An 18,987-nucleotide genomic window follows, 5' to 3' on the forward strand; every position below is an offset into this window, starting at 1 on the left:
TTGGTTTTGTTTTTTTTTCTTTGGGTTTTTTTTCTGGTCAGATGATCTCCAAACCTAGGCCTCTTGCTTCCAAATTAGCTTCCAGCATGTGAACCTGAGAGCTGGCAAGTAGTCTTATGAGCCATGGGGTCTGGCAGAATGCTTATTTGAGGAATTAGGGTCTGCAGTCTCCACAACCACAGGCTAAGATATGTTTCAAAGCCAAACAAAAAATACATCCTTATAAAAAGAAAACCAAGAATTAATGTAGTAAAACTTGGGGATTTCTGAGTGATGATAGTGTAGCCAAATTCTCTTGCAGTCCTTCTTATGCTTTAGACATAAGATAATATAGATGATGCAGAAATAAGTTTTTATTTAAAATACTTGCCAAGAAAAAAGTCTTTTCATGTTACGTGGTCTGGTAGAGTAGCCAGGTGGCTAGCAGAGGGCCTCTCATGATCATTATGTGTTGCAGAAGTCTGGTTTCCACAAACTTGGTTGAATCAGCTGATTATTATGAAAAAAATAAATTCAAGAAATGCATTCGTTTACTTGAAAATAATTAACATTTTAGTGGGTATGATAAAATTTATCTCGAATTCAGACACAAGTGTTTTTTAGCTGCATGAATAGCTGTATCTCTGTTAGCTTCAAAATGTCAATCGACGGAGCTTAAATGGAGCTGTGGTAGGTTTACACACTCGTGCTTTGTCAGCTTTGTTTCTGTTGGTGCGTTGCTTAACTGGGATGTGACATACAGAGCCTTGATTTTAAAATACTTGATAAGAATAAATACAAAATGCTAACAGTAATACAGATGTATTTAAAAAAACAGGCTTTAATTTTGGCCTTTTTTAAGGTAGAAGCATTAAGAACTTTTTATTTTATTTAGGGCTCAGAAATGGATTCATCAGAACAATCAACAATTAGAAGTGAGCAGAAATCCAGGTAACTTGGGTTGCAAAGGTTATACAAAACTGTCTCTTAATGAAAATCTGAAAACACAGTGGAAAGACATTACTGAAAACTGGATACGAGAACAGCATAATGCGTGAAAACTTGAAATGATCCCAGACGCTAGTTTCTCCACTGACCGACTGCTTCATACGCAGTTAAGCTGTTTGTGAGGAATAAATAATGGAATTGTTGAGAGGAAACAATTTGTGCTGAATGTAGCAGGAAGGCATGGGGATTATCAGCAACATATTCTTTGTAGGCATTAGCTAGCAACCTTATCTACAGGTTTATTAATTGCTTTGCCTGAGGCCATTTCAAGTTAAACATTATCGTTTTAGCTAGATAGCTTCAGCTGATTGTGAAGTAAGAAGTGTTAAACATCCATATTACCACATTAACAGGAATTAAAAATCTGTAAAGGTAGTTTTGACAGTCAAAGGAATTCTAGGGTTCTGTGTTACTGAAATCCTTGTTTGTATACAGTGAATTCACTGTATGGTTTGAATGCATTTTCACTTCTTTGCAAAGTAATCACGAAAGCCAGAGTTGCTCAACAGCTTCTTGTGCTGGCTTGCACAGTGAATACTGACGTTGAACCAAATATGCCTTTGAGAGTAATCTGTAGTTACTAACATCTGAATAGTGGGCTAGATGAACCCTTGATCTGAACAAGCATGACTGTTCCTATGTTCATGTATCCTAAAGTGAGGACAAATGAGAATAAAAGATACTGCTTTTTCCTAGAAAAGCAAAAATTTGTTTCTTTGAAATATTGTGACTTGTCCCTTTGAAATAGTTCTACTTGCTCTCAATCAGACCTGTATTAAGTAAATTGTGGGACAGTCCTTTGCTTTTTTCAGAATTTCTTTTGAAAGGGTGTTTGGCTAGCCCAGTGGACTGAAAATTGGTAATTGCCAATTTGGATCTCAAAGACATTAGTGATTTTAAGTTGTTGCCATTTTTTGGCTTACATTAATTGTGCACACTTACTTGTCTATAATGACAATAAGACTTAAGTTGGTTTGGGGAAGGCTGTGAACTGCTGCCGATACCATTTTTCTGCCTAAAAATGGAGAACTCTTCCTTTTGGCTAGTTAGTATTTTGCACAAGTGTTATAGGACTTCTTGAGTCAGTCGTGAGATCTCCGGACAAGTTAGAAAATGCACTGTAAAAGATGAAGATTTTTGTTTTCTGTTTTAAAGAAAATTCTTAAAAAGTCTAGTAAGAAAGCAGCCTCGGGACCTTCTTCTTGTAATTGGAACTGGGGTAAGTGCTGCAGTAGCACCAGGAATCCCAGCACTGTGCTCTTGGAGAAGCTGCATTGAGGCTGTAATTGAAGCAGCTGAACAGCTGGAGGTGCTTCATCCGGGAGATGTTGCTGAATTTCGTAAAAAAGTAATCAAGGATAGAGACCTGCTTGTGGTTGCACATGATCTCATCAGGAAAATGTCACCAGTAAGTATGCTTATAACTTATACTGATTTTTAAAATTATTATATACTTTTTATTTTGTTGTCAACAAAAATTCTTTTCAGTTTTTTAAAACTTGAAATTTTTCTGGTAAAAATTGAAATTTTGATGGTAATCATACAGCACACTGTACGTTTTGGAGAGGCTAAAAAAATCCTTGTTTTTTAGTGTAAGTAAGCTTTTGTCATAATTAATGCAGACAAGAGTCCTGACTATTAAATATCCACCATAAGGTTTCTTGGAACTGAAAGAGGAGTTTATAGCTCTGCTAGCTAAAACTAGAGATACCCTGAAAATACAGGTAGAGCTTGACCCTACCAATAGCCTTAAATCACACAGACTTAATCACTGCTGTAGCTCACACTTCACTGAAGACAGTCCATACATGCCCAGTTTCTCAGCCGTTCATCTTAGGTTCCAGAGATTTTCACATTGTGTTAATAGATTTGCCAAGTCTTCTAGTTAAAGTAATTAGGGTGACATACATACTGCTAAGTTGTAGGATGTGTTGAGCGTTTTGCAACGTGTTGAGCTTCTCTACAGGTGAAGCGTAATAACCTCTCTCTTTTGGGAGGAGTCTGTATGTGTGGTTAGGCTTTGTAGCAGATTTAATGATTACTACATTTTCTCAACCAGGAAGGGAAAAAATAAAAAAATTAAAAAAAAAAAAAAAAACAAAACAACCCTCCCTTAATAGTATATCCCGACCTCTGAATCCAGGGAATGATAATTTTAGTACACTAACTGATTTTCAAAGCAGTAAGAGCATACTGAGAAAGGTGAGGTTTCCATGTAGTTAGGCCAGTAACTATATTGGGCTTATAAACAGACATTTGTTCTGTGTGCAATACAGTTTATTGAATAGGAAGCCTGTATATTTTACAGAATTGTTACATGTTCCTGTCAGTCTCGGCAGATACTCTGGGCAAATGCAGCCTATGCTTTTAGGAAAGCATACCTTCATGTTTGTTTAGAAGTGACAAGTGAGGATTTAACTGTAGCAAAATAGTTCTGGTTTATTGTACCTGTATTACTAGCTTCCTTGAGAAAACCAGACTATTTGAGCTACAGTAAGTGGAGGCAAGAGCGCCTGAATAATTTGTTTTTGATGGTTTTGTACATTCAGACCTTTTATGCTTTGTATACTATGTAAGCTCTCTTTTATTAAGTGGGCAAATGATGTGGGTTTTCTGTTGGAAGCAATTATAATGGTGCATGTGGTCTTTATGAAGTGTTCATCTTTTTCTTTCTTCAGCGTACTGGGGATACGAAGCCCAACTTCTTCCAGGATTGCTTAATGGAGGTGTTTGATAATTTAGAACACCACATTCAGAATCCTGTTGTTCTGCAATCGATCCTGAGACTCATGGAGAGAGGCACAATGGTTCTGACTACAAACTATGATAATTTACTTGAAATATTTGGTCAGCAACAGGGTAAACCTATGGAATCTCTAGACTTGAAAGATAAGGATAAGGTATGATCAGAGCAGTAAAATTTTTAGTTTTCTTATAAGAGAAGGCAGCTTGTAAGTTTCATTGAAAGACGGTTTCCTGTTTAAAGAGTGTCAAGGTTAAAACTTCTTAATTGGTAAAGCGTGCCTATAAGCTAACAGCAGATTTTTTTTTATTTTACGTGTCTTTTTATTCTGAATAATCTGATAACAGTTACCAAAGAAAATTTCAGTGACATGCTTATTAACCAATTCCCCTCCACTCCCTGGAAAAAAAAACACAAACTTTTAACTTATGTGAAGTAATTGTAACAATTGTAAATATGATTTCACCTAGCTGGTAGTTAATTTGCTGTTCATATCTTTTCTGTCAGCATTGCTGGAACTTGCTGCTTGGTTGAATGCTTGTTTAGACCAAAAAGCCAGAGATACCTTCAGTATCAGCAATCACCTGTTTATTATAATTTAAAGTAAGCTGTGTAAGTAGTAATTAAAATTATCTCTTGCTGCAGAAAAGTGCAAAAGAAGTTATTTCTGCTTTAAGTGGTTTTATAAGTTAGGACAGCTGTCCATTTTTGCAGAATCTTGGTTACTGTAGTATATTATAGTATAACAAAAGAACGTAACTTGCTTGATTTGCTTTAGGTTCTTCAGTGGGCAAGAGGTCATATAAAATACGGAGTTCTTCATATTCACGGCTTATATACAGATCCCTGTGGAATGGTGCTAGATCCCTCGGGATATAAAGATGTTACTCAAGACCCTGAAGTCATGGTTTGTGTGATCTTTAAAATTTTTACCTTGTTTTGCCAAACTGTTTTATTATAGTCACTGCATACACATTACCTAAGGCTAGGCTTTTGTCAGACCATATAGATTAAATAGTTGGGGCCCAGAAAAATGGCAGTATTATTCAGAAAGCCAGCTATGTTGCTAGGGCAATGTATGCTCTTGTATACTGCTTCTTGGTAAATCACAATCAAAACCCTCATCTATATGGCATAGTTTTAGAGTTCTTTGTATTTATGTCATGAAAGAACGTTAGCCCCAAAATGCTAGAGACCAGAACAAGGATTCATCACCAGCTGATTGCTTGGATTAATTTTTTAGGGGCTTAAGTTGTTACTAGCTCTGGATCCTGGACTTAATCGCCTGTCTTTGGTATTTTAAGAAGTCAAACATTTGGTCAAGAATATTAGTTTTCCTTATTTACAGATTGATCTAACAGGAGCCTAATATTCTGTCATCATAATTCTTTAAATTTAAAATTCCCTTACTGGAAATACTTACATGTGTACTTAATTTTGTATGATACCTTTGATTTTGAATATAAATTTTTTTGTAGAAACAGTGCTTATGAAATGTCAGTTTGCCCTGATCCTAAAACATATGCTTAATTCAGTTCAGTAGTGATGTCTGCTCTACTTCTTCTTTTAAGTCTGACATATTTTAAAAGTTCTTACCTTGGCCTTTTGACTACTGAAGTAAATGTGGCTCTTGTGTGTTTACATTTCTTAACAGGAAGTTCTTCAAAATTTGTATCGAACCAAGTCCTTTTTGTTTTTGGGCTGCGGAGAGACTCTGCGTGATCAGATATTCCAAGCTCTTTTTCTTTATACTGTAAAGAATAAAGTGGATTTAGAACATTATATGTTGGTGCTTAAAGAAAATGAAGACCACTTTTTTAAGCTCCAGGCAGATATGCTGCTGCATGGAATAAAAGTAGTGTCCTATGGGGACTGCTTTAAACAATTCCCAGAGTATGTACAAGATCTGGCTGCACAGATCTGCAAGCAGCGAAGTCCAGGTAACGTATCCTTTTTAATAAGAAAATTTTGAGTAGGTACATAGCAGGATGCCATGTCTGAACAATCAGCAGTTGGTCTGAGGCATTGACCTCATGCATAGCTAGCGGTAGGCCTGTGCAGCATCTTTGCTTATGAATGGCATGCTGAGTTGGAACACGTTGACAAATTGTAACCAAATTTCTTTCTGTAAGGTCGCTGGATTCTTGCAGATTTAATCTTTAATTCTGAATTTGTCTTTTTGTTCGCATTCGGTTAAGTTTACTTTGTGTATTTTTTTTGTCGTGAACTACTCCACTATATTGAGTATTATGTTATATGAAATACAACATGTCAGTAAAAGAGACTAAAAGAATTGAAGGAATTAACTGGTGGGATAAGCTGGTTGAGCCACAATATCTGATTAGGCACAGAGCGGGGAAATTAAATCAGTACACCCAATAGTGCTTGGCTTGACACAGTTAGGGCTAATGGGGGGAAAACCTGAGTGTGAGGATAATGGTTTGTGACAATAAAATAGAAGAGGCTGTGGAATAATATTCCATTTGTGACAGTGAATGGCATTCTGTAGAGGGTGTTTAATGCTGAAATGGGAAATAACTCTATACCTTTGCTGAAGGTAACAGTCCTGCATCGATGAGGAGTTAAATTTTACTAATTAGGTCCATTCACCTACTTCCCCCCTGCTGTCTCCCTTTCATCCTGTTGTCTCTCAACTCATAAAATTCCTTAGCTGTAACAGTGAGAGCCTTTAATAGAAAACCAGGGAAAAACAACAACTGTTTGTTGAAGGAAAGAGATTTCTTTAATGTTTGCCAAACAAGGACAGTTCTACTATGGCTTATCCAGAGAATTGAGGAAAATAACTAGCGTAAATGACCTTGGGAAGAATACTGTTTTGCAGCTATTTTATTTATCATGTCAGTGAAACTCTTTTGTCTAAAATTACTCCTAAGTGGTGCACAACAGGAACCTTCCCCTTGTCTTCCCTAAAAGAAAATTGCAGGTGTATGCCCAAATTATGTAATGGTTTCTGTAACTGGACGAATATTACATTTAGACTGGATTAGATTTTTCTTCCTGTGAAGGCTAGAAAAACTATTCAGCACAGCATCTAGGTTTCAGGAAGTTTGTCTGCAGTGTAGACACCTAGAAGTAAGTTGGGGTGCAGTTTCAGGCACTGAACTAGCCTCAGCCTGGTACTTTGTTCTTTGACATGCTACTGTTGATGGACGTACTTTTCATAGTCCGAGCAGTGTCTAGAGCCTGTTGAGTCTGCAGTATCCAATTTATTGCAAAGCAGCCATTGATTTCAAAACAGGGTGGAAGATACATTTACATAAGCTCTAAATGGAAATGACTGCAAAATTGGACTATAATGCTCCCCTTCCCGTTCAGTGGAATTACTGATTGGCGTAATACTTGCAAGAAGAGGGACCTTTTCTGACTTCAAAATCTTGTTGATCTCATTTACAAGTCAAGATCCCAAACATAACTTTTCAAATGTGCATAACTGCTCTTTATGTTACCAAACTGTCAGATTTCATTTTTTTCATGCTTATTTACAAACTCTCCTTTAAAAAATAGCAGAAGGAGTTTGTTAAAAGGGTTACATGAAAGAAATGAGAAATGCAGGCTCTGATCCTGATAGGGGACTTCAGCCACCTGGACATCTGCTGGAAAAGCAGCACAGCGACTGCAAGCAGTCCAGAAAACTATTGGAGTGCATTGAGGATAACTTCCTAGTACAGGTGATGGAGAGCCCCACCAGAGGAGAAGCGCTGCTGGACCTGTTGCTCACTCGGAGAGGTCAAGGTTGGAGGTAGCCTGGGCTGCAGCAATCGTGCCCTGGTAGAATTTTCAATCTACAGATGAAGTTGCTAAGCCACTACCCATCGTATTTGAAAAGTCGTGGCAGACTGAGGAAGTTCCTAGTGACTGCAAAAGGGGAAACATAACCCCCATTTTTAAAAAGGGAAAAAAGGAAGACCCGGGGGAACTACAGGCTGGTCAGTCTCGCCTCTGTGGCCAGCAAGATCATGGATCAGATCCTCCTGGAAACTATGCTGAGGCACGTGGAAAACAGAGGGGTGATTGGTGACAGCCAGCATGGCTTCATGAAGGGCAAATTGTGCCTGACAAATTTGGTGGCCTTCCATGACGGGGTTACAGTGTTGGTGGATAAGGGAAGAGCGACTGACATCATCTTCCTGGACTTGTGCGAAGCATTTGATGGTGTTCCGCACAACGTCCTTATCTCTAAAATGGAGAGATGGATTTGATGGGTGGACCACTTAGTGGATAAGGAATTGGCTGGATGGTCGCACTCAAAGGAGTTGCGGTCAACGGCTCAATGTCTGGGTGGAGACCAGTGACAAGTGGCATTCCTCAGGGGTTGGTATTGGGACCAGTATTATTTAACATCTTTGACAGGGACACGGACAGTGGGCTCAAGTGCACCCTCAGCAAGTTTGCAGATGACACCAAGCTGTGCAGTGTGGTTGACACGCTGGAAGGAAGGGATGCCATCTATTGGGACCTTGACAGGCTTCAGAGTCTCATGAAGTTCAACAAAGCCAAGTGCAAGGTCCTGCATGTGGGTCAGGGCAATCTCAAGCACAAATACAGGCTGGGCAGAGAATGGATTGAGAGCAGCCCTGAGGAGAAGGACCAGGGGGTGTTGGTTGATGAGAAGCTCAACATGACCCAGCAATGTGCGCTTGCAGCCCAGAAGGCCAACTGTATCCTGGGCTGCATCAAAAGAAGCGTGGCCAGCAGGTCCAGGGAGGTGATTCTCCCCCTCTACTCCATTCTTGTGAGACCCCACCTGGAGTACTGCGTCAGCTCTGGAGCCCTCAGCACAGGAAAGACATGGACCTGTTGGAGGGGGTCCAGAAAAGAGCCACAACGCCAATCTGAAGGCTGGAGCACCTCTCCTATGAGGACAGGCTGAGAGAGTTGGGGTTGTTCAGCTTGGAGAAGAGAAGGCTGCGAGGAGACCTTATTGCTGCCTTTCAGTACTTAAAAGGGGCCTACAGGAAAGATGAGGAGGGACTCTTTATCAGGGAGTGTAATGACAGGACAAGGGGTAATGGCTTTAAACTGAAAGAGGGTAGATATAGATTAGATATTAGGAAGAAATTCTTTACTGTGAGGGTGCTGAAGCACTGGAACAGGTTGCCCAGAGAAGCTGTGGATGCCCCATCTCTGGAACTGTTCAAGGCCAGGCTGGATGGGGCTCTGAGCAGCCTGGTCTAGTGGAAGGTGTCCCTGCCCATGGCAGGGGGGTTGGAACTAGATGATCTTTAAGGTACCTTCCAGCCCAGACCATTCTGTGATTCTAAATACAACCTTGCTGTTTTGGGCTGTTGCATAAAAGTATAAAAACTTTTTGGATGCTAACTTCTCCTGTTGCTCTCTTTCACTTGTCTAGATGCTGATCGAGTGGACAGCACAACACTGTTGGGTAAGTAACGTTCTTACTGTCACAGAAAGTTCCATAATCTTGTCAGAGAGATAAAAATAAGTTTCTTATTTACAACGTAATTAAATGATTATTGTGCAGCGCTCTGATTTAGCTCTGAAAGTCTGCTTACAGATTCTTTTTTTACCCTCATTTTCTTTCTGTGTATTAGCAAGTAACTATTGGATTTCAGCTGTCAATAAAATGACAAATGATAGAATGGTAGTGTTAGGTTAATGGTTGGACTTGATGATCTTAAAGGTCTTTTTCCAACTTAAATGATTCTGTGATTCTATGATAATGGAAAAGCTCCAGAAAATGTATATAAAAAAATTATTAATGCTGCTCAGAGTATTCTAAGGTAACATTAACATCCATGAGGTTTTGGCTTAGATTTCCAAACATACATTTGGCTATTCTGAATGCCTTCCCTAAGAAGGTATAGAAGAGTGAATCTCAAGCTTAAGCATGTAGTACTGAAGGTGAATTTTTGGCTAAGCGTTGTTCAGGTATCTTTGTGATACTTCTGTGAATAAGCAGAGCAATAATACATTCTAATTTATGGTATAAAATAGCAAAACTTCCCTTTGAAACACCATTTCAATTTAAAAAGATTACACTTCTAAGATATTTGTGCTGCTGCTGCAAATAAAATTGTAGAAAAGTATCATTTCATTATTGCATATAAGAGTCTTTGGCACTACAGGAGATTAAAAGCCCCCACTTTTTCACAAAAAGTACACAAGGTCCAAGATAACTTGTGGGCAGGTGTAAAGTCAGAGATTAATTTTGTAATTCCAACTAGATTTTAAGCTTATCTGTCCTTCAGGTGAGTTCATAAATCCCTTTTTCGGTAAAGCATAATTAGGCATCAGTGGAGATGAAACCAAAAAGTTGAGCACAATTTCTTCCAGTTCCACTTCACATAAAGCTCCTTTACTAACTTATTAGCATCTTCCTTACAAGTAATTTTAGCACACATTTAGTTGTATTTAGGAATACCTAGTAAGTTTTTAAAAAAAAAAAAAATTCCTTAACAGAGACTTGTATAATACCCCTCAAAAAATATATTTAGAATTTTAACTGATGGATGTCCTGATTTTTGAAGGAATTTCCCTTCCATTCATTTTTACTGTCCAGGTATGCTGTTTATACTTTTCATCAGTAGGTCACACCAGGAATTGTTTTCCTCTGAACAAGGGATCCAGACTTTTTAAAGAAGTGTCTCACCTGTGAACTCCACAGGCATTATCACACAAAATGAGTAATTATTTTCTTCAAAAGGCAGCTGTATAGTTAGCTACTTCCCATTTTTTTATGGTAGTACCAGGGCTCAGTGTTGGGGAAGAGCTCAAGATCACTGAACTGGTGCAGACTTTCAGTGGGGTTAGTGGTATAATTCAGAATCCAAATACAAGAACCACAGTGGACCAGTATTGTTTATTTTAATATTTGGTGCTTGCAATAAAAAGTATTCAAAGCAGACATATGTAGCAACATTAATTTCCCCCCCGCTTTCCCTCCACAGGAACTTCGTGTGTGGACTGTGCTAAAAGGAAGTTAGGAGAAAATGGCACTGACTCTCCTAAGAGAATCAAGCAGTCAGAGAATGGTATACCCACTATTTAATGGGAAAAACAAACAAACAAACAAACCCCAACAAAACAAACCCAAAACCCAACACAGAAGCTTTTTAACAGTAGGTGTTTTACATCTGCTGCATGGAAAGTTTTGAACTGAGCATTTCCATGATTTTAAGTGGAACAAAAAATTGTGCATCTTAGCCTTTTCTTCTCTAGAGCTGGAAATGTGTGAGGTCTGTAAAGCTCGAGAGTCAGACTAGTCACTCCAGTGACTGAAACTGTATCTGCAGGGTCAGTTAGAAGCAGGTGCAAGTTTTCTCTGCCTGTGCTTCAAGCCAGTTGGACCAAGCTCTTACCAAGGTGAAACCACAACAGAGGTTATGTTTGCATCTGTCAGAAATTACTTTTGGCATACCTGCAACTATCTGTTAGTTGCCTTTAAAATGAGGGGGTTTCTATTCTTTTCTCATCAGCTGAACTGCAGTTAGGCTGCTGGAGGCTGAACTCTTCAGGGGTCTGTCAGCACAAGGCTGCTCGCAAGCTTCTGATTCGGATCCCTAAGCTGTTAGAACAGGAACTGTCATTTCACGTTTATAGAACCTGCATCATAACCTGCCTATCTTACACTTTTAGCATGAGTATTTGTTTTCATTTGTCAGTCTATTAAGGCACGAGAAATCACATGGGGAGAAAAAGATGTAATAGTAATGTATCAGCAAGGACATACCATGTGTACATGGGGGCTTACTGACCTATTTGCAGTGTATTTCTATGGAAATATTTTAAGTATTGTTTAAATTGTAGAGTATGCTGCCAGTTATCTCAGCAGATAATGGATAGTCTTAATGCAGCAGAATTAAAACCAGTTAGTATCTAATTATGTATCTGTAGCCAATTTCTAGTGGGTAAGTTGGACTTCAGTTGAACTAATCAAACAATTAAGGTTAGGCACTGCATTAACTCTTTTTTTCTGAGGTGCTGTTACTTCACCTACCACTGAATTGTCTCAACACTAAGCTGACATAATTACTGGTCCAGTTGCTAACAAACACTGGTAATCTTCTGCAGTTTTCTAGTCAGCTGCCTCTCACCTCACTGTCTGCAGGAGAGCACGTTCAGGACCATTCTTTGTTCTGATACTGGCACATTTTTATCTGGCGGTCCCGGAGGGTTGCTTCAGTCAGATTTCTGTGCTTATGTTCCCTGTGGCTTTGATCTCTTACACCTTCTGAGATCACATCACACTATAATGAGGTTTTACAGGGAGTAGAAGTGATGGGTCTGTCCTGTGACCTTCCTGTCTGAATTGTGGTATGTCCCATGTCACAAAACCAATTTCTGCTTGTTCTCTGGTATGTATGTGTGTAAAATGAAAAGTTTAAAAGTGAGGTGCCTGCTTCTTTCTAGACTTATACTACTGAGATGGGTGGAGTTTTTGTGGCGTGGAGGTCTTTGTCCCTGTGCTGAAGTTGGTAAAGATCTGAAGATGTTTTGCCTAGGAAAGTGATCTGAAACAGTGCATGCACACTGACTCTTGTCTCTTCTATGCCAGAAGAGACCACTGAGTCGTCTTTCATGAGTGACAATCTGGAAACCATACTTGGGTTTTAGTATGCGATATAATTGCTAAGGACCTCAACTGTCAGTTCTCAAGGCTTCAGCTGTGTTTTTTAAAAGGTAAAAGTCAAAAGCAAACCCAGCCTGAATATAGACCATACTCATCCTCTCCTTTTGAGAGTCTGTATTTATGCATATATAATGTTTGAAAATGAAGTCTTTTAGCATCATGTATAGCATTATCTGTAAGACACTAACCTCCAGTCAGCATGAATTGGCTGTTTTGAAAAGTGATCAGTCATGCTATTTTGGGTGCTGATGTATCAGCTTAAAACACTTAAATTGTTGCTGCAAGCTGCAGCAAAATTAATCAGACGAGCTGAGCTATTTATGACCCTGATTACTGCAATTACTTAAGCCCAACCTTAAAGTCATGCAACTCCTCATCTTGTGCCTGAAGTCAGATGCACATTAGGAAATCACATCCCCTCCCTTTGGTCAGGATCACCTTACACCTAGCATTGGTGATTCTTCCATTTTGTAGACACAGCTGAACTGCAACTTGTACAGCAGCCTCCCCTGACTCAAATGCTATTTACTTGTATCCTGAAAAACAAATGAGTAAGGGGTTATTTTCATTCCTCACAGTAAGAAGGTAAAAATGCCTAGCTTTAGTTTTGTTCTCCCCCCACCCCTCCCAATCAAAGAATGTATTTTAGTCATCTTAAGGATGGGATTGCCTTGCAGCTACCTCAGGGTTTAAAACAGTCGAAAGGGACAGAACCTGAAACTTGTCTGTTCCATTTATCTGTTAAGTGAAAGAGTAACTTGTTTAAGGCCCTGTTCAAATTATTACCTAAGTATTGTAAAAGAACTAACTGTACACACTGGCATGTTAAATGATGTTTGCTGATTCTACTGTAGATGTCTCTCTACTTAACTTTTTTTTTTTAAAATGGGAGTGAGATACTTATTGAAAATAAACTTGTTGACCATTTATTATCCTGTTTTGTTCAAGCTGTGTAATGAAGGTGATATGACATCTCTGATGACGGTGTACACTCTTTTAATAAAGTATTTAAAGCCAAATAGACCATTCTTCTATAGTAGCTAAAATGTATAGCTTTCACCATTCTTCAGACTGTTCAAGTCTTTACTGTATTTTTCAACCAACTGTTCCTAGCAAATGGTCAAAACCACACAAACCAACCCAAAACTTCGGTATTTGCAATACGCAAACTGATGTGGGTCAGTGAGCTTTGAAAATCACTGGAGGCTGCTCTTCTATTGATCCTTCACACTACTGTAAGTATTTCCACATCTGTCAATGGATTCTGAATTAAGGGACTAACTAGCATGACTCACGCTCACAAGTAAATAATTTTATTAAATAAAGTGTGGCAGCAACATAAGTATTTCATAAACATCCGTCTACAGTATAAGTGGGCACATTTACATTGTTGAAGTGTTCCCACAGGAACACATTATCTACCGCTCACATGTCATTCCTTCCTTACACAGTAACCCCACATGTCTAGACATCATCAGTTGTGTGCAACAGGCATGGTTGCAAGGTGGATGTGTATAAGCAGCACAGTGGGTAAAAGGAAGCTGGTGTACGAACACAAAAAGATAGAATTATTATGAACAACCATAAACCAAGTAAAGTTCTTCAGCATACACTGAGGTAAAACACAAGCCAGATGAAGTGATTCAAGCTCTCTCAAACAGTATTCTGTAACCAACTTCATTAACTTTGCTGCTTAGATGAATCATGGCCATCAAAATAAACTTGACTTTACTGGGACAGCTATGTAATAACAATCTCAACTGCAAACCAATATACTATTTTCTAAGGCTGCTACCTGTATGGCATCTGACGCACCTGTTTTATTCTTTCCACTTTTGTATGGGGTAGAATACCTCAAAGGTGACATTTTTCCAGGTTAGGTCACACCTACAGAGATGCGTCGTGAGCTTTTGTAAAGTTAACTCATATTTTCATAACGTTGCAGTGGAAGAGTGAAATCTTACTGGGCATCACAAAAGATAATGGGCAGTTTCCAATATCTTCTTGTTTTAAAAAACAGGAAATAATCCTATCTGAACGCAAATAGATGCAGCTGCAACACTAAAGAGAGAGATTGTAAAGGTCTCGACCAGTGGTAGCATGCATGTAAACAGTGCACTGGAGATATGGCTAAACACACTACTTTTCGTAAGAACAGCGAGAGGCTTATTCTTTGTGATCGTGTGCTTATGTGAACCTGTAATCCTTCACCTTAAGGCAAAAAAACCCTCAAAACATTTGAAGAGAAACCTCTGCATACCAGAATGTACGCACTTCAATAACCACCTCTGGCTATCTCTTTACTTGTTAACGAAACTGTATCAATGAGTAACAGTTACTTCCTTCAATATTTTAGAAAACTGCTTTGCTGGAAAGATAAACATTTCTCTATCAACCTCTAATAGCCACATTCAAACTCAGATTTGTAACAGTCAGCTGTAAACACAGTTCTTGCTGTTGTCACCTGGCCCTGAAATCATCCACGCTTTATTCCAAAACCGAACTGCGTTTGTGCTTCTCTGTTCTTTCCTGGTCATCGATGTCTGGATACTCGGTAAGATCCAAAGTCAGTACTCGACTGAACATAAAGTCATCGTGCTGAGAAGAGGAAGGATCATACAATTTAAAACATTTCTGTTACCTGAAGTAAGTAAATGACTACGAGATACAATAATGAGTTTGAGTTACCAAAACTGTCTCTTCATTGAGCCAGTACCTGCACTTATTTCTGAACACAAAGTAGTTCAAATCCAGCAATGCAATTATGTGCATGATTCACTGTAGTAACTCTTAAGGTGTAAATCAGTACTTCCACAAAACCCAGCACGTATTATTTAATAAAATTTGGTAATAATTAATTGTTACCTCTGGACACACTCCAATCAATGCGTCTGCTTTGGAATAAAACTCTTCCTTTAGAGAAATAACTATCATTTGAATCTGTTCATGTGCCTGTTCTCTAATGAAACTTGATACCTTTGGAAAGAAGCCAAATATTTCAGTAAGTTAGTTCTGGCAGACTTAAACCATGCTCTAATCAGGGAGTGACAAGGAAAGAACTGAACTACTTTAGCTGCAGAATTCAGTAATTCAGTTATGAAATAAGCAGGACAAAATGAGAAATAAACTGGTCTTAAGACAGATACTTTGCATGTTCTGAAGACAACCTCTCAGACTCGCTGCTTTTTGAAAATGCGTAAGAAATTAATCATTCACTCCAACGAATACAGCTATGGAAAAAGGCCAGTGCCAATTAAAAATATTTTACTTAATGTAATTACAAAGGAAGGTGGAAATTCCTGAATAAGGGAAAAAAGCATGAAAGGTTTGTTACTGGCTGTATACTAAGATCTTAAACATGTATTAGTTTGCTGCAGACAGCAAAAATTTTTTTCAATGAGCTGCAAAATAGCAGTACAAATACTAAGTTATGAGTTGGTGACTGAGCAGGCAGTATCCCACAATATAAATTCAATGCTGAAAAAAGGAAAACCAGTACATTTTTAATTAGACTTTTGTCTGCACAGTTATAGCTATGTGATACTGAAGTAATTTTTTTAATGGAAGAACTGCCTTTAGTGAGTTACATAATTCATATTCATTTTACAGTATAACTACAAGTAGATTATTGGGTATCTGCTTTAGTAAGTCCTTAAACTGAAAGAATAGAAAGAAAAAGACTTAGTTCTAAGCATAAAACCTGGATACCAGCGAGTACTAGCAACATACAATTTTCTACATACCACTGTTGCTCACTTGCAATATTTAAATTCCTCTGTCTGAAATTTTTGGTGCTTTCCACTAACAACGGCATCTTACAGGTAAGGAAAGGGATATGAAAGACGCTGGGAGTAGGGAAATATTAAGTGAATTATACTTGCAGATTGCTGCAATTTTGCTTTTGCTCATTCTGCAGTTTAAGACACTTTTCACGTACGCTTAAAGAATAACCTAACTCTCCTTATAACAACACCTAGATAGATGTTGAAGCCAACTGAAGGAATTTTCTAGGAAACCACTATTTTGTCACCCTCCTCCTGCATGACATGGGCAGCTGCTCTCTAAGCGTATGATACATCACTGCCTGTATCACAGGCTGCCTGCTTCGTGCTGCTCAGGTGAAAAGAGCAGCCCGTTCAGTAATCCTGCCTCAAGCCCTCCACGCTGCGTCTTGTTACGGCCGCAGCAGGCAGGAGAAGGACTGCGGAAGGGCAGTAAGCCAAAGGGGATGTTCTGGACAGGGGCTATGCAGCTGGCATGCCCCTGCCTGAGGGGAGCCGGGCATCTCTAGCCGTGAAGGTTACAAAACAGGTCGAAGCCCAATTCAACTTCAAAGCAGGAATTCAGCATGCTTCCCAGTCAGATTAGATGAGCCCCAAGGACTCAACCAAAGGCTTAATGTAGACTGCTAAGGCAATTTCAGGGTTAACACCAATGTGTAATATAATCCACATTTAATAGCTCTTTGGCCATGAAGTGGTATTTATGGATGTTATTTTTATAAATATACATTAGAGCAGAATTTGCAATACTTGAACTTTCTGGATTAATGTTCTTTGTTTTCTTAAATATACACCTTAAAAACATACATTATTGTTGCTGATGTGTCAAATGAAATGTGATACTTCCAAACTGTAAAAATACTACCAATTGAAGGTTGTAAGCCTAGTAACCATGTGCCTAACAACTGCTAACATGACTGTCTTTTGTGGGCTATGAATGTGATTTTTATCTGAAGAAAAGTAAAGAAGATTTGAAATGTTTGAATTGAGAAACCCAGCTGCATGAAAGAAAAAATCAGCTATTCTTTGTTTATAGTGTTCTGAAGAAGAATGGTGCTTAGCATATTCTTAGGTATAAAGCGGACATCCCTTCTGCCAGATGTGTCAGAATGAGCCTACTCAGAAAGGCAAACTGCAGCAAAGTGCCTCTTTGTGTCCCTCATCAGCTGCACTTATGCAGCATTTGTAGTCTCTATGGAAAGTTGATAACATACTGGAAATCATGAACTTCATGGAATGTGTACGTAATTGATGGCTGGTGCATCTATAACTGCAACAGGAACTTATGTGGATAAACTGAAGTCATCCAGGTAATGACCTGAAATTTTGTAAGGCATGATCTGGGACCCCTGCCCAGCTCCAGACATAAGCATGGAGAATTTTACATTCGTATCTGAAAGACCATCGCAGAAGTCTGCAGAGATAGGAAGTACTAATCACCTAATACACTGCAGCTTTGAGGAAAGGCAAAAATGTGAAATTTAGCATTAAATAGTGTAATAGCAGACAAGAAAGACAGTAAAGGAAAACTTGGAGGCAGCCTGTGTAACACTAAGTCATCAGCCATGATACCTTTGAGTCCACACACATGTTCCTTAAACATGCCTTGGGATATAAGACATCTCTTTTTGATTCCTCTCCTACAGGCAATCTCCTTGTATTGAGTCTCCTCCTCCCAGAGGCTGACATCTACAGTTGGCAATCTTTACTGTTTGTGTTCTATCGTAAGTTTTTGTTACAGTGAATAGTTATTAGCAAAAAGGGAAAGAGACATTGAGAGGAGGACAGGAAGCTATTTTAATCAAGCAAGAATTCATGTGACTAAAATAGTGGGAGTGATAGCCCTTAATTGGTGTTAATGTAAAAATATTTAGTAGGCCAATTCTATAAAATAAATACTCCAGTGACAGAACTACTTGATTTCCAACATCCAGATATACTCCTTTCTGCTTCTTAGAGGTAAGGGAACTCAAAGGCCATAAAAATTCCAACCAAACCAACCCAACCAGCAATTCACAAGTGACCTTCGTGTCAGATTGTACCACATATGGTCATGTGGCATACTTTCACACTCCTGACCTATTTTTCTCAACTTCACAGTTTGAGGACTGATTAAAACACACTTAAATTTATGAATTTAAACCTAGCCCTAGTCTAACATCTCATACAACCATTATTTCAGTCCTAAACCCAACATATTTTAAAACAGGTTAAGACAGTGTAATCAATCTCTTTAACCCAACCACCTGTAATGAAAAGTAGCCATCCTTCTACAAAAGATATCGTTATATTGTCGATAAAAGGGTAAGACAAAAGGGACCAACTTACTTTATCAATGTTTGTGTTATCCAGGGCAGCATCTATCTCATCTAAAATAAAAAAAGGTGCTGGCCGAAAACTGTAGAAGACAAGACAGTATTTTGCATTTAGATGCAAAAATGTTAATAAACATTCTAATTACTCTAGAGATTCACTTACTCTATCACAAAATTTTTGTAAGAAGTAATGACAGGTAAAGAATAAGGACTTTAGTAGTGTTTGAATGCTCTATTAGCAGATTTTTTTAACATGTTTGTAAGTGTAACACTATCTTTCTGCCACTTACTCAGCCACATACTTGGATAATACCATAGTATTTCTTTTACCTGTGTATAGCAAACACAAGAGCCAGAGCTGCCACAGATTTTTCACCTCCTGACAAACTGTCCATTGGCATAAAGCGTTTTCCCGGAGCCACGCAGTTAAAGCCAATGCCTTCCAGATAAGGCTCCTCAGGATTTTCAGGACTAAGGAATGCCTAGAAACGCATACATTTAATTATTAATAGTGACATTTATAAAATTATTAGGATGGGTATTTTTTAG

General features: G+C 38.6%; 2 protein-coding genes across 2 annotated transcripts in view; one reads left to right on the plus strand and one right to left on the minus strand.

Annotated features, from left to right (window-relative positions):
- Window positions 1–880: 880 nt before the first annotated feature.
- Window positions 881–11,984, plus strand: FAM118A (family with sequence similarity 118 member A). Its single transcript, XM_075725347.1, has 8 exons — window positions 881–930; window positions 2,143–2,395; window positions 3,666–3,887; window positions 4,509–4,637; window positions 5,385–5,670; window positions 9,102–9,134; window positions 10,660–10,743; window positions 11,791–11,984. Exons 1-8 carry the CDS (start codon window positions 884–886, stop codon window positions 11,982–11,984), a joined length of 1,248 nt encoding a protein of 415 aa, XP_075581462.1. The 5' UTR covers window positions 881–883.
- Window positions 11,985–14,828: 2,844 nt separating this feature from the next.
- SMC1B (structural maintenance of chromosomes 1B) overlaps window positions 14,829–18,987 on the minus strand; it is a 38,003-nt gene continuing 33,844 nt past the window's right edge. The window contains exons 22-25 of the mRNA XM_075716797.1: window positions 18,769–18,920; window positions 18,452–18,521; window positions 15,207–15,317; window positions 14,829–14,939 (exon numbers count right to left, since the gene is read on the minus strand). Coding sequence (XP_075572912.1) covers window positions 14,829–14,939; window positions 15,207–15,317; window positions 18,452–18,521; window positions 18,769–18,920 — 444 coding nt within the window. The remainder of the gene's footprint in view (window positions 14,940–15,206; window positions 15,318–18,451; window positions 18,522–18,768; window positions 18,921–18,987) is intronic.

Source organism: Pelecanus crispus, chromosome 1, assembly GCF_030463565.1.
Source record: "Pelecanus crispus isolate bPelCri1 chromosome 1, bPelCri1.pri, whole genome shotgun sequence".
Lineage (NCBI taxonomy): Eukaryota > Metazoa > Chordata > Aves > Pelecaniformes > Pelecanidae > Pelecanus > Pelecanus crispus.

Bases quoted from the DNA above. Each gene is read 5' to 3' on its own strand.
- FAM118A (XM_075725347.1), top strand. From the start codon at position 884: ATGGATTCATCAGAACAATCAACAATTAGAAGTGAGCAGAAATCCAG. The intron at 3,888-4,508 runs GTATGATCAGAG...GATTTGCTTTAG, and splicing joins ACTTGAAAGATAAGGATAAG to GTTCTTCAGTGGGCAAGAGG. The intron at 9,135-10,659 runs GTAAGTAACGTT...TTCCCTCCACAG, and splicing joins GGACAGCACAACACTGTTGG to GAACTTCGTGTGTGGACTGT.